Source organism: Alosa pseudoharengus, unplaced genomic scaffold (genome assembly GCF_046254945.1).
Source record: "Alosa pseudoharengus isolate Yale_2024_CS ecotype anadromous, Long Island Sound unplaced genomic scaffold, YU_APseudo_1.1 YU_APseudo_1.1_scf_17, whole genome shotgun sequence".
Classification (NCBI taxonomy): domain Eukaryota; kingdom Metazoa; phylum Chordata; class Actinopteri; order Clupeiformes; family Clupeidae; genus Alosa; species Alosa pseudoharengus.
In genome coordinates, this window is record NW_027468640.1 from 18,938,976 (window position 1) to 18,954,779 (window position 15,804).

The window sequence follows — 15,804 nt, forward strand, 5'->3', positions numbered from 1 at the left end:
GACTGATCAGAGGTATGGAGCATATCTCCATATTCAAGTAGGCTAACAAGCAATTATTAAAGAAGAGTTTCTGCTTGAATTCAAAGTATCATTTCAAATTATTCAATGGGCTACAATTGACAGCAGCACCAAAATTACTGAAGCCTATGTGTAAAGAGTTAAATTACCCAGATTGTCTTAGACATTAATGTAATTTATACCAGTTATCACTGTAGGACAACTGAAACAACACAAAATAAACAGGGCTGTTGCTGTAAATATTTTATTCCTGTAGGCTGTACTACCTACATTGCTGGTACATTTTGGAACAGTACAGCTACATGAACTAATTATCTTTAGTGTCTTCCAGTAGCCTATCGTATAGGTTATATACTGTATACTGTAGCTTAGTTGGCTTGTGCATGACGTGACGTTTTGTAAACTACATTTCCGTCAGTCTACAGTCTTTTAGCCCTTCTTTACCATGATAACCCTTCCAAGATAGAACCCTTCTCTACTTTGAGAGACCAACCACCACTCATGCCCTCGATGTTGAATTTTGGGCGTCTGACCAACCACCTATCTGACCAACAATTAACATCGATTTGACACTATTTTGCTGTCCGGGTTTGCAAATCATTCACTCGCAATTTCGTGTAGGCAACTTCGATTAACTTTTGATGCGCTCACAGAATCCTGGCTCTGAGCCAAAATGGGAGGGGTGGGGCCTGACTTGAGTTGTTATTGGATCGGTCCAGTGTCAATATTGAAATGTAACCAATGGGCTGCTGATTGTCCTTCCTTTGGGCCGATTGTTGGCCAAAATTATTAAATTATATATATAGCCTATTCTATCGGCCCAAAAGGTGCGTCGGCCCACCGGGAAAATGCCCGGTATTCCAGATGGCATGCCCTCTGTTCGTTGGTTGGTTGGTAGATTTTCTACACAAGAAATCCTAATAGAGCTCATCTGTGGCAGTCTCAGTACTGAAGTGAAACAAAACTGAGTGGAAGTACTGTACGTAGACGGCAGAAGCCAGGCTAGTGCATCCTGGCCTCAGAAGGTAGAAGTCCTGCCATGTATTCCTTCTACTGGTGCAGTACTAGTTCATTGAGTGGTTGGAACAAACCTTCTGAAGTCGGGATGCCCAACTTGGAATGACATGATCTGAGATGTGGGAGATCTAATCCTCCTTTCTTCCGCCCCCCCCTACACACACACACACACACACACACACAGGAGAGTGTCTCCCAGGTGCGGCCCCTCGTCCTCTGCCACTGCACAGCTGGTGAGGGCCAGACCACGCAGGTGGACGCGCCCAAGGGCCCCAGGAAGTGGCGCCTGACCCAGTGGCCCTCGTCTTTCTCCAGCCCAGTCCTCCTCTTCCTAATCTTCCTCCCTCTCGCGCTGAGCTTCATCATCGTGATCGTCTCCTTCCTGCTGCCTCTGACCAACACTTGATCAACAGCTCCTCCTCTCGCGGTTTGTGTCATGTTGTGTGGGGTCCATGAAAGCCTTGTGTTGTGTGTCGCCTAGAGACCTGGTAGTTGGGTTCCACAATTGTGTCCCTTTAGCCATAATTAAAGTAATAAAGTTGACCTTTGAACCTTTAAAATAAATGTTTATACCACTAACTACTGTGCCGAACAGCATATGTGCTTGTACTGTAAATTATGTCACTATTTAGATGGTTGCACTTATTGCTTAATTTAATTGAAATATTTTGAAGAGCATAGAATTATTTTATGTACTTAGCTAAAACATAGAGATGTCTATTTTTATAGTGCCAGTTCTTGGTTGCAGGTATAATGTATTAGATTTCATGAAATTCAGCAAACCCTTGATCAAATATGTAAGGGATAATGCATATTCATTATCTCACATGCCAAACAGATATTTTTGCAAAATCTCACTTTAAAATAGTTTTGTTTGCTGTTTTATGGCTTCCTCTGCAAGAAAAAGAACAAACGTATCAAATCTTTACTTGCTAACTAGTTGTAACATTTTTTTTTATAAGTGAACACACTACTTGCAGAATTATATGAGAAATGTGAATCAGAAGCACAAAACCCCTTGTCAAATATCAGTGTCATTACCAACAAATATTAGATCTCCAGATATTTTGATGGCACTTTCATTTTAATGGAATGTTCTGCAGCATTCTCTGGTGCTGAATAATAAAAGGCACTATGTCACAGAGGCTTTAATGAATCTGTTGATTTGATCTAATGTTAGGGATTATGTCCATGTGCACAAACTTACAAAATGTGTAAATAAGAACGAGCTTATTAATTTATGCCTCTCATAAATCTTTACTTCTGTGGCTCTCCTCCTCACTCCTATTTCTTCTCTTCATTCTTTCTTCCGCTCTGACTTCTTTCTTTCTCAGTTCTAAACCTTCCATTGTTGCACAAACAAGTAACATTGTTATTTTTCTCTATAACTCACTCTACCTCTCACTCTTTCTCTCTCTCTCTCTTTCTCTTTTGTGGTGAGTGGGAGAGTGAGGGTCAGTGAGAAGGTCACTTGTGGGAGAAAAAAGAAATTGTATGTGACATAACTATGCAATATGCAGTCAATCTGTGTGAGTCTCAGACTGAACTGAAGTACACCCTAGAGAAAGTTCAAGCACAATCACAGAACAGTGAACATTTAAGTGAAAATGTGTTTACAAAGCAAGCAACTGACAGACTCTTATATAGTATAGCCTGTGGTGAACATAAAGGACTAACACTAACCAACCAAGCACAAGTGGTATTGTCAGAGGGTGACATACTTTGCAATATAGCACCCTTTTGCTTGACTCTGTTGTGTACTCATTGGGATTGTGTATATATCTGTCTGATCTTGTTGATACACTGTGTTTCAAATAAGCCAAACAAAAAAAACAAGCCATGGTATCTCCTCTTAGCACTAACATGTATTTACTGCGGTAATACATTTAGAACCTTTCTTCCCTACCTCAGTAGATAGGGACTGCCCACGATTGTAGTGGCAGTCATAATAAATAGCATTTATGTGTCAATGATGTGTGACTTCTCATGTAGAGCAAGTCATTCTGATGTGTCTCTTCAGCCTCTGGTCCCTTGATCTCTGGATCCTCGATGCCCTATTTAATGCCAGACATATATTTAACCAAGGTGCAGACATTAGGTCCTCAGCAACCAAACACTTCTTGAACTTTTACTTAGGTGGATTTTGCTGTTTCATTGCATGGGTGAAGGAAACAGTCAGGCCTTTTCTTTTAGACCTTTAGTTTTGGTCTTTAAAACTGTTCTGTGAGACATGTTGCTGGTAAACTGTTGGCCTAGCACGTATCTATATGTTCGAAAAAGATTTCCCATGGCTTAATCTGAAATGTTAAAATGAATCAATGTTGATAAACCAAAGTTATCCCCAAGAATGCATTTAATGTTTTGTCTATTTAACAAAGCTATTTGACAACACGTTCTACTTGTCTTCTTATAAGGACGTTCCCTTGAAAATATGATGTCTTTTTGTATGTCATGTCTGTAGGGGTTGGATAAGAGTGAGAAAGACTGAAAGGTTGATGATTGAAAGCTTAATACCACAGTATGAATGCAGTATTTTAATATGCTCTTTCTACACCTATAATCCAGTGGCTCTCATAAATGACATGGAATGTTAAACAAAAAGACTAAAACTAAGCCTTTGTGACCGCTTAAAATAATATGCCACAGCAAGTTGATGATGCCAGTCCTCTTAATGTCTAAACTGAGAGAAAGAAAAGACTTCTCAGTTTAACATCTGGTGCCACAGATATACTCAAAGTTGCTTTGACGTACTTAGTGGAATTACAGTATTATAATTTGGGAATAACAGTTATTATAAGGATTTTGCTACCCTACATTTCGGTAGCTATTATATTAGTTATTTCCTAAACTTAAAGTGAGTTGGCACAACATTTCTCACACATATTTGCAGGTGAGCAGATATTTTTTATGGAGTATGATCAAGCCCTTTTATTAGAACGACACACGATGCATAAGACTACATGTTAATGAGCAACCTAGTCCTTAGAGATAATAAAAAATGCTTGCCTTTGAAGCAAGATTTAGATGAAGCCTTTTTAAAATTATGCAAATAGAGTTAAGAAGAGTATAAACCACAAATAACAGAGGTGGCACCGTAGACTTACACTCTTGGGTGCTTTCAACTGTGCAGGTCCAACCACCTGCTATCCAGAGCCTCATAGAGTGTATGCAGTTTTGTTGATCTTTGTAATAACCATCATGTGTAAATGTCAGATAAACAAGGTTTACCCCTCCCCCCCCCAAAAAAAACAAAAAAAAAAACATGTGTTCCTTTTTTGTTTTTGAATGTGTGGTGCATATTTTAGCAGACAAATTGGCAATGTACATGTCTTGAAAAAAAATCCAACAGAAATGAAGGGAATGTTTCAATTTCATTACAAAACACAATTGGACAGTTATCAGGCTTAACTCTTTTCTTGATTTGAATAGTCTGTGTGTACGTATGTGTAGGAGATGAGTTTCTGTGTGTATATATGCATATGCACATATTTATTTATTTGTTCATTTATTTATTCTGTATATACTGTATATTGTTGTGTGTTTATTGATTTTCTTGGTCCAAGTTGGAATAAAACCAAAAGTACACCCATCTAGTGTAGTTTGCTCTCTTTCCCATCAGCTCCCCCTCACTGAATCATAAATAGGGGCATGGAGAGATGGGAGTGCTTGGAGGGTACTTCAGAGATCAGGCTTGATGATATCACGCTGCAGGAAAGCTATTGCAAAAGTAGTGTACTGCGTCAGCTAGAGAAAGAAAACAGAATGAATACTGTTACATGTGCATAGACACTTGAGGGATGCTCCACTGTAAGGGACCTATAAAGGGAAATTTATTTTTTATTTTAGAAATGGGACAAAAGCATTCAAGCACACGAGAAAATACCTACCTACCATGTTGAGGGCTTTATGCAGCTTTTTCAGAGATAGCTTGGATAATGAGAGGAACAGCCAAAAAGAGATGCATGACAGAGCGGGGAGAGAGAGAGAGAGAGAGAAAGAGAGAGAGAGTCTGTTTGATAGAGGTTTAGTAGGGAGGTTAAATTAAAGTGAGTTCAATTAAATGAGTGAAGTTTAAAGTTAAATGAGTTAAATGAGTGAAGTTTAACTAGAGAGGAACTGCCATACAAACTACAGAAAAGAGAGAAGAATACCACCGGTGACTATGACTATCATGCTGATGCAGGTCATTTATTTTGTGAGTCATAAACACCTTTAGTTTTTTGTTTTGTTTGTTTGCTTCTTTCAGGACACCTTCATTTATTTTGTGAGTCATAAATACCTTTAGTTTTTTTTTTGTTTGTTTGCTTCTTTCAGGACACCTTCATTTGTCTGGTATAGAAGAGTGTTTACTTTTATTTCAACTCGCAAGCACATCAGGCCTAAGTAAATGAATTACACAAAAACATACATTGACATAAGCTTTTCAGTAGATGCTGATACATGTATATATTAAACATTATATTATATATTTATATTATATAAAATATCAACATACTGTAGCCTTACAACAGTAAGACATTAATGGTTATAAATAAATCTGTCAAATTTTCACAGCAACCATACCTTGTTTAGATTGGCCACAAAAGGAAAATTATATTCCAGAATAACACTACAAATCTTCTGTTTTTTGTTCACTATGTGAAAAACCAGCCTGTAACATGTGCTCTGCTCCTCACTGGCTTCAGTCACTGCGTGACCCACATGACTGTCTGGTCTGGACATGGATCCTTTTGGAATGCTCAGCGATACCATGAGTTTTATAAATAGTATCGAGTTTGAAAAAATTGCCTCAGTCATCAAAATCTAAGTAAAACCTCAGGAGCAGCACACGGGAAAGGTTGGCAGACCCAAACAACATCACAAACACTTACTTCTCAAAGGGGGGCAACACTGTGCTCCATAGAAAGGGCCATTTGTGGGGGGAGAAAAACTCTGAGGACAGTGCATTTCTGAACGTGACCAACTGAAGACATGGCACTGGCTCTACCGTGCAGTCTGAATGACTGGGGCAATCCATTGTGGGATCAGAGGGAGCAGAGTAGAGACACCAGGAGGGTGAGTGAGACTAGTGAGAGCAGCGAGGAGGGGTGGGCACAAAGTGACCACGAGGGACTAAGTGAGGAGACAGAGGAGGACATGGATCGAGATGGACTCGTGGACTCTTATAATGAAGATGCCAATGATGACGACGACAATGATGATGATCATCATGGCGATGGGGGAGGTCTGAATTCCGAGGGAGGTCTGAATTCCAAGGAAGGTCTGAATTCCGAGGGAGGTCTATATGAGAAGACCAGCCCAATTGAAACACTTAATCCTGTGGACGAGGCAAGTTGTGTGTTTGTTGATCAGACTGTTGACGAGATAACAATTATTGATGCGATAACTGTGTGTGAGGACAATGGAGAGCTTGCTATGCCTGGGGGAGAGAAGAAAGGAGAGCTTAACACAGAAGGCAGTGACGCAGGAGAGAATAAAGCTGATGATGAGGGTGAGGAGGACAATGAAGAGGCATTTGATGACTGGGAAGATGAAGTGTACGAAGAAGACGAGGATGATGAAGAAGAAACCACATTGTACCACCATTCCACTTACCCAACCGAAGTGTTTCAGAATCTGGAGGATTTCAGGCACTCCTCCTTGCTCATTGACCTGACTCTGAGCACTCAGGATGGGCATACTGTCCAGGCCCACTCCCCAGTCATAGCCGCCGTGAGCTCCCTAATCCAGCAGAAGCTGAGAATGCAGTCGGAATGGAGCCACTCAGACATTCACGTGTGTTTAGGCCCCGAGGTGACCCATTTGGGTCTTGCAGCCGTGCTAGACTTTGCCTACACAGGAAGCATGCCAACTCTTTGCAAAGACACAATGGGATATATACAGACTGCAGCTCTTGCTATGGGGGCACAAAGAGTTTTGGACCTCTGCAAACTGAAAGAAGAGGAAGAGGAGAAGAAGAAGAAGAAGGAGGAGGAGGAAGAGAAGAAGAAGAAGGAGGAGGAGGAGAAGAATGAGGAGGAGGATAATAAGGAGGAAGATGAGGAGAGGGAGGAGGAAGAGGATGAGAAGGAGGACAAGAAGATAAAAGACAATGAAAAGGAAGGGGAGGAGGAGACATATAGCCTATCTGCTTCAGAAGAGCTGGAGATTACTTTGCAGTCCATTAGAGATCTGTGGGTGGAGAAAGTTGGCTGTGATATTGTGCTGCAGGCAGATGGGCAACCATTTCATGGTAAGTCAACAAACGTATCCCTATAGTTGATGATGATAATGTTTAACATGTAAAAAGGCATTGCAGGGTTGTGTCCAAAACTGCTGAGCTTCTGGACGGCTTTGGCAGACTTGCATTTCAAACAAAGAAAACAAAACCTTTAACGGTGGCTAGCCAAAATAGCCTCATCTCATCATCTAATACTTATACTGTAGTTCATTAATTGTCAGTTGTATGCTGCAAAAGCTGTCATTTTCTTAGGCTGACAAGAGCATTAATGTAATTGGTGAATAATCTGAGTGGCTAGTGGGAAAAAAGGGAATTGTATCCTCCCTTACTCATTAGATACATACAAAACATATAGTGAAAAAAATATGAAGTCATGCATTGATGTTACTTTACATGTTTTACATGATGTCATGCAAGTATTTGTACAGCAGTCTATAGCAGGGCCGTATCAAGGAATTTGGGGCCCCAAGCAAAATGGACATGGAGCCCCCCCCCGTCCGTTCGAAAAAAAAAGTTGCGCTAACTGTTCTAGTTTGTTACAAGCAGCATGGGCCGTCAGGCAGGTAGTTAACATAAACATTTTTTGCTAGGCTAGCCTTCCTGCTGCGACATTACACCATTTGTACTAGACAAGTAGAGCTATTTTTATCCAGGGTAATTTATCACTTACCACTATCTTGTTTTTTCTTGTCATCCTCTTCCTTTCTCTTCTGGCTTCCGGACGCATAACTCCGCTTCATTATGACTGGCGAGGTTTTATATTTTCGCGGCAGCAGCAGAGACCACAAACCTGGCTGGCTGGCTGCTGTCAGCGACTACTGAGAGGGGCCCCCTTGAGGGGGATCCCGGTATTGCCAGTAACAGTGTCGTTGCACTTTACTGCATTGACTATCAAAGGGGCGCTCAGTTTGTCGTTGCATTTTATTTTTAACCAGTCGTTGTCTTGGGGCCCCTGGCCAGCTCGGGGCCCCAAGCAATTGCTTGGTTTGCTTGCCTTCTAGCGACGGGCCTGGTCTATAGCATAGCTAGCCTGACGTTGTCATACTCAAATTCTAGTCAGAATATGAGTCTGATAGTGATACTGCTCCATTGCAACGTAATTATGGGGCGTGTTTCAACCGATACAGGGGGGGAATGCCTCTGCACTCAATTGGATAGACCTAACCAATCAGAGCAACGACATACCGTGAGATGTAGGAAGAACACACAAACCATCCTTCTTCTCCACAAATGCCTTAACCTTGTTTTCTGTTTTTTTGTAAAAGTTATTGTGCCGTTATTATCTCCTACAACACCCGTTAGCGAAATCAGAGATACATAGCAGAAACTGATATTTCCCCTCCGTTTTTAAAAATGATTCCGTTGAACACCGATATTCTACAAACATGTTATAAACAGGCTGTCGCAAATCCTTCGAACAGGTGGTCAATCAGAGATTTCAAACGAGCGAGGAAACAACATGTCACAATGTAACACGCTGTTTTCCCTTGATGAAAGTGAAACCATGAGTTTTCCCACATCTCAACTATGGCCAAAGTTTTCAGAAATAATAGTTTTCAGTAATAAAACCTCATTGAAATAATATGCATTTTTCCATATGGGGTCTTAGAAGCCATCTGTCTCCTTCTAGCCACAGTGTCTTTGTTGCAAACAAAATCAACCTAAGAGTGCTCAGATGACGTGATAGACGAGGCGCTGTTGCTAACCTGTCCATCATCGTAAAGCCCGATTTGATTGGTCCGAACAGCTCTGGTTCGAGCATAGTTGCTCCACAACGGAGCAATGCCAGACCGAACTTACCGACCTCAAATGTTGTGGGAGGGGCTAAGTTCGGCTGGCACCCAGGCTATAGCATAGCAGTTGTTTTCCATTTGGATTTTTGCTGGATATTCAAATGGAATGCTGGCACTCAATTTGTCTTTTTGCCACTCAGTGATAGTAATTAAAGTGATTTGTGCTGTGACGTGTGTAGTTAACATTCTATCTTCAGAACTTGCTGCCATGAAAAGTAAATTACACATTCACAATCAGACATGTGTTGTGGTTTGGCAGTTATCCTTTTTGCAAGGATAAATCAGAAATAAGAATAGTAGGCTAACTAGCATGCTAGCTGTTGAAGCCAGTAGGCATAACATTAGCTAACCCAGTGGCCAAACTGCTACTTGAAAATAATACTTGGCTTACGAACATGAGCTGAGGAATAAAACTGCCGTGAGACTGGGTTGGGAATAGACAACTTTTCACTATCAGAAATGTATTGTCATCCTTTGTAGGCTTACTCTATGCACATTGTTCACCGGCAAACTTCACCTACGAGCACTAGTTGTGGGAGAGGTTCAATGTTCCTACCCGCTACAAAACTTTCTTAGTCCTATTCATAGGTCCTATTACAAGCAATAAGGCTGCTCAGAGAGTGGCAGAAGTGCTGTTCGCCCTATTAAGAGTGTCTGTGCCATCAAATCGATTTTGGAAACGTTATTTTACAGTAAAACACAAAAACTCTTTAGAGTGGCTTTAACTGGGTGACTTGAACTCGCTAATTTACAGTATCTTGTAGTGGCGGGTGTGATATCAAGGAGGCTAAAACCCATTGTGGCTAATGTCTGTCCTTAGCATATTTCCTAGGTGTTGAAAAGGGATTTTACTCTTGGCACAGCTACTGGATACACTGGCTACCATTACACTCCATGCTATGTAAATCTAAAACAATGCCTTACTTATCCTTATTCTAAGGTGTACCTACTTTTACAATATCTCCTTCTAGCTCACCGAGTGGTCCTCGCTGCCAGCAGTGACTACTTCCATGGCATGTTCACCAGTGGTATGAAGGAGACACGGCAGTGGGGTGTGACACTCCACTCCCTGGGCGACGAAGAGCTGGATGCTTTCCTCCTTTGCTTCTACAGTGGATCTCTGGTCCTCAGCTGGGGGTGGGTGTTTGATCTCATTTGTGCTGCCTTTCAGTTCCAAGTCAAGCCGGTACTTTCCCTTTGCCTTGACTTCCTCCATCAGGAAATAGATGCACACTCCTGCCTTGATGTGGCCTCATTTGCCGAAGCCTACGGAATGTGGGACTTACTTCAGTTTGCTGATGACTTTGTCGTCAGGCACTTTCAAGATGTGTCCACAACCCCCAAATTCCAGGACCTGTCCAGTTACAAGCTGCTTAGATACATGAAGAGTAATGCTCTGTGTGTGCCCTCTGAGATTGTTGTCTTGCGGGCAGTCATGTACTGGGCTGGTGCCAACCCTATACAGAGAGCGGATCTGGCCAGGGAGTTCATCGATACGATCAAGTTTCCTCTTTTGATCTATGAGGAACTTGAGGAATTCAATGAAGCAGAAGCTATTCCCAGGTGGCCCCAACAAAGCATGAGAAACCTGTATCATGCCATGTTTGAAGAATTCTTTTATCAAGAGGTGGATAAAAAACCTAAATTCAGGGACTACTTGCCTAAGGGCAATTTGGTACTGGTGGGAGGGGAAGGAATCACACATGACATGGGCAACCGCAAACCCAGCGGAGATCTGTGGTTCAGCAATGCCCTCCGCAACCACACAGGCACCATCAAAGAGGTGAAGTGGAAGTTTCTAGGAGAGATGCCGGAGACAACAAGATTCTGTCATGAAGTCGCTATTTTGGAAGACAAGCTGTATGTGTGTGGTGGCCGTGATTTCTATGGCCAAATCGACATTTTGAAATCCATGTTCAGGTGGGTTAATCAGTCAAATTAGTCCTTATTTATACCACTATGTCAATAGTATTAAAGTAACACAAAGCTACACAACCAAGATTCAATATTTACCACTTGGAGTATATTTTGAACATACATGGTGCACCTTTTGCATAATTGTTATTTTTTAATTTATGTAGATGTTACATTAACGATCCTAATGCGAAGTGTAGTACTATAGTGTTGTATGTTCTTTTTAAGTATTGCACTGTATGTACTGTATATTTGAGAATAAGACGAAATACCAATCTGTGATCTGTTGAACACATTGATGTGAATTGCACTTTGTACTCTCCTCAGGTATGACCCTTTTGATAACACCTGGAAAAGACTTGCGGACATGCAGGTGGGCAGGTGTCAGTTCTCTATGGTGGTGTTCGAGGGAATGATTTACGTCATGGGAGGTGAAAGAGCATCAAACTTCAATGTGGACAGTGTGGAACGATACTGCCCTAACACAGACTCCTGGAGGTAAATGGGTGCATAATATACTGTGCATGTCATGTGGAGAAATAACTTTGACACTATGGATCCGTTTGACATAGGGGGGGGGTGGCATGCTAACAGCACCATTGAGTAAATGTGGGAAATCGCTAGCAGTTACACTTTACACATTTGTTTTAAATTCAGACACCCCACATAACTCTCAGTCCAAACTTGTCCAGTTTATTGATGTCTGTTACAATATTTTATCTTGTTAAGGTGTATTCTGTACAGGTGCACCTCCAGGTTAAATTAAATTCAGTCCAGGTTAGGTTAAAGGTTCCAGGTTAGGTTAAATTCAATCAAATCAAACATTTTGCCCCATGTTGGCATTTTATTCACCAATTTGGGGTAACCACGATTATGACTAGATAGCGAACATACTGTATAAGAGACAATAAATACTCTTTTCTGATTGGCTGTTAGGGTGGCTATTTATTCTGTATATCTGGACACCTGTGAAGTAGATCTGGTAGAAAAGTGTAATCACCATTCCATATAAATGCTTTTTAGACTGGTAACTATTACAACCATAGTAAACAGTGGGAAGTAGGAGGTCCAAGTTCTGTGTGGTAGTATTGCATGGGTCGGGGGGTTTATGACCGGCACCCACCTGACCCATTTTGGATATCCAATCTGTCCGAACTGACAAAATATGCATTGAACATCAGCCCGACCCGCAAATTGCTAATTTTAACATGGTTGCATAATGGAGTTGCGATGATAATGTTTCCTCACTTCATAAGGCATCCATATAGGCTAACAAATTGCCAATTAAAATTGCTTTTTAATTCATGGGACAATCCAATGTAGCCTTGTCTAAAACAGACTAGGTTGTATTAAACTGCCTATACAATGCAAGTAAATGGAAAACCTCTGGATTTACAAACAAAATAACCTATACGCACCCCTTCATCCTCCTTCTCTCTCTCCCTCTCACACATGCAGGCATGCATGCGGACCTGTGCGCACAAACACATGCCTACAGGCTACTTCACATTTATTACCTTTCTTACAGTGAACTTGAGCAAAGTAAAGTATTTGGAGATATTATCTTTTCTTCCAGATCATTAAAACATTGTCAGTGGTGTAGGCCTAATCTGAACAGGTTACAGGCTACCACTTAGCGAAAACAATCAAAGTTATTTTAGGCTAGTCCCTCCACTCGGCGATCATATTGCAACACACTTTGGGCACTTATCGGGTATCTATTTCGGGCAGAACTGTGCGTGCACAAGGCTTCACAACATCAACCATGCTCGAGTGGCGAGCTCGAAACACATAATTAGCACAATGTTACTAAAATATCTATTTGGCACAAGTTAATAGCTCCACCATAGTTACTGGTGTAAGAAATGCAATGAAATTGTGTTTGTAAAGATGTTAAGTGCATATTTGACATTGGGGAGGGATCATTGAGGGATTGGGGAGGTGGGTTGTGGCTTAGGCTGTGTAGAGATTGTGTGTGAGTGTTGGGGGTGGTGGGTGTTTGGATAGTAGGGGCAATAAAGACGGAAAACTATTAACTTGTGCCAAATAGATATTTTAGTAACAATTTACAAATATTAACAAAGGGTTAGGTAATGACTAGTTTACTATTTATTATGGCACCTTATTATAAAGTGTTACCAAACATCCTTGTGAGGAAATAATTTTATCTCACACAGGACTTTTGACATGATTATAGCACCATAAATAACCATTATGACGCTTGAGGGAATGATTTAAGTCATGTGGGGTGAAAGAGCATTAAACATCAGTGTGGAACAATATTGTCCCAAAACAAACTCCTGGAGGTCATTTGGTGCATAATATATGTGGAGAAATAACCATTTTGACATAATGTCAAAAACGCCTTTGTTCTGTTTTCATGATAACCAGCCAGGGACGGGTCGGTTTCTACAATGCCACTTTGTATCTGGTGCTGTATTGAGAACAAAGTGAAAACTCTTTTTTGATCTTCATAGTTTTGTCCGCCCTTTGGACCAGCCCATGAGTAGCCATGCTGCCTCAGTGTGGAGAGGAGATATCTACGTCTCGGGGGGCTACAACTGTGAGTACCAGTGTTTGGTGTCCATGTTCCGCTACCATCCTGAGAGAGGAACCACCTACCTGGCCGACATGCCCCACAGTCGGGCTCAGCACAGGATGGAGTGTGTGGGTGGTTACTTGTATATCATCGGTGGAGTGTGCAGCGCCAAGAGCGGCAGCTACATCGATGACCTGTCGTGCCAGGTCTACAGTCCAGAGTCGGACTTCTGGTGCAGTATCCCCCCTGTGCCCATGCCGCATGTTGGGGCAGCCTCAGCTGTTCTGGAGGACAAGGTCTACATCCTAGGGGGGTATTGCCAGGCAGACTATGGCGAATGTAATTTCATTCATCGCTATGATCCGGACACCGAGTGTTGGGAGTACATGGGTGAGATGCCGGGTCCTATAAGTGACATCCGTGCCTGCCGACTTCACCTACCCGACCACTTCAGGGAATAAAGAAGACTGGAATGTGTGTGTGTTTGTGTGTGAGTGTGTACAGTATGTGTTTGGTATGTGTGTGGTGATCGAAGCATGCAAGCAAAGTGGAGAGCTAGGTCCAAAGTGTTCGCAGACTTCTTGCCAGCTAACTGATTCTCTGAACTCTGATTATGAGACTTTGTCACAAAATGCAAGCAGGTTCTTATCTGAGGATGGAGAAACAGGAAGTGTTATTTTACTAGTACACACTCACATAGAAATGAGAAAAGTTTTTTTGTCAGCTGTCTGTTTCAGATAATATCTAGTCACTGTCTTACAGTATGTCTTTAAATGTAGTCTAAGGAGTAGAGCACAATAATTTTCCAAAAGTCAGTGTCCCAAATAATGTGGACCTTATCAGAGTGTTACAAATTCATTGTTGAAAAATTCATTGTTGGGGTAGTGTCATTATCACTGCTTGAAACCAACTATTTTTGACTGTCTTGAGCCAGGTTAGTTTTAGTGATGATGTGTTGCTCTAATGGTAATCCTGCTCAGTATGAGAGGACCCACAGGTTCAGACATTTGGTTTGTGTGCTTGGCTGAGAAGCCACTGAGGGATTACAATGAATGCCTCTAAGTCAGAATCCCTCCCAGATGTAACAATATTCATGCGCCTAAGTGTTGGTTTGGAGTAGCCAGGGCCCCCGGGTACCAGTGAGCAGAGCCGTTCATGACTGGGTCAGGCTGCGGCTGGAAAAGTGCGTACCTTCCCTGACACTACACTGCATGTGCGTGCAGAACCTGCTGCTAAATCACTAGACAGGAGTTGGAGTTACATACATTTGCACAAACAAAAACGACTTTTTGAGCGGCAAGCTTCTCACGTACATTAAACTGCACTACTACACATACAGTTTTGCATGGGGAATCTGTAACACTAAACTGCACATAGAATCTTGCATGGGGAATTTGTGACTAAACTGCATGTATACCCACGTCTTGAACTTAAATTTGGTAGATTTTACTGTTCCATTGTATGAGTGAAAGAACAGTATAGGCCTTTTTCCTTTCAATTTAATTTTTGGTCTTTAAAAGTGTTCTGTCCGACATGTTACTGGTAAACTGGCCTAGCATAAGCACTTATCGTTGGAGAAATATTTTCTGGATTGATTGATTATTTAAAGGGGGAAAAAGAATCAATGTTGATAAACCAATGTTATCCCCAAGAATGTGTTCAACATTTTGTCTGTTCAACAAAGCTTTTGGACAGCACTCTCTACTTGTCTTCTTTTAAGGATGTTCCCTTGCAAATGTTATGTCTCCTTGAATATGATGTCCATAGGGTGTGGATAAGCGTGACAGACTGAGTGGTTGATTACAATGGACTGAATGAAAGCGTATACTACCGCAGTAGCAGTGCTTCGCCTGAATGAGAACATAGTTCCAAGTATGTGCTTAGAAAGTCGCTGTGTCTCATTTAACATTGGTATTTGTAGCCTACATGTTGTAACTATACAAGTCACAACATGTAAATAGAAAAATGTTGGTGTTCTTTTGTCACTTTTGGGAGCTATAAGCTAGTTGATTCTTTCTGACCACCTCAATTAACTATGCTAAGCTAGGCTAATGGTGGGTGTTTCAAAGGCAAGAGGAGATGCACAGAGACAAGAAGGGTATATCATCTCTAACTCTGGGGGAGACGGGAGCTAATTTCCCAATTTAGCGGATATTTTAATGGACAGAGGCAATGCACATACCTTGAAAATAAAATCAGCTGTATTGAACAAAATATTTCCAAAATATTGGACAGTTATCATGTTTAACCCTTTTCTTTGTTTTAATTGTATGTGCATGTAAGAGATTAGTTTCTGTGGATGA

General features: G+C 41.4%; 2 protein-coding genes across 2 annotated transcripts in view; both read left to right on the forward strand.

Annotated features, from left to right (window-relative positions):
* Positions 1 to 4,624, forward strand: part of LOC143127375 (uncharacterized) — a 10,004-nt gene extending 5,380 nt beyond the window's left edge. The window contains exon 7 of the mRNA XM_076288846.1: positions 1,220 to 4,624. Within this exon, the coding sequence (XP_076144961.1) occupies positions 1,220 to 1,441 (222 nt within the window). The 3' untranslated portion in view covers positions 1,442 to 4,624. The remainder of the gene's footprint in view (positions 1 to 1,219) is intronic.
* A 1,382-nt stretch (positions 4,625 to 6,006) lies between these two features.
* LOC143127039 (kelch-like protein 33) lies at positions 6,007 to 13,962 on the forward strand. The gene is made up of 5 exons (XM_076288341.1): positions 6,007 to 6,966; positions 7,075 to 7,267; positions 10,020 to 10,968; positions 11,290 to 11,460; positions 13,440 to 13,962. Exons 1-5 carry the CDS (start codon positions 6,007 to 6,009, stop codon positions 13,960 to 13,962), a joined length of 2,796 nt encoding a protein of 931 aa, XP_076144456.1.
* The last annotated feature ends 1,842 nt before the right edge of the window (positions 13,963 to 15,804 follow it).

What these genes read in the sequence shown, in the direction of transcription:
- LOC143127039 (XM_076288341.1), top strand. Translation starts at nt 6,007, where the DNA reads ATGGCACTGGCTCTACCGTGCAGTCTGAATGACTGGGGCAATCCATTG. An exon ending in AGATGGGCAACCATTTCATG is followed by an intron (nt 7,268 to 10,019) that starts GTAAGTCAACAA and finishes ATCTCCTTCTAG; the next exon opens with CTCACCGAGTGGTCCTCGCT. An exon ending in ATTTTGAAATCCATGTTCAG is followed by an intron (nt 10,969 to 11,289) that starts GTGGGTTAATCA and finishes TACTCTCCTCAG; the next exon opens with GTATGACCCTTTTGATAACA.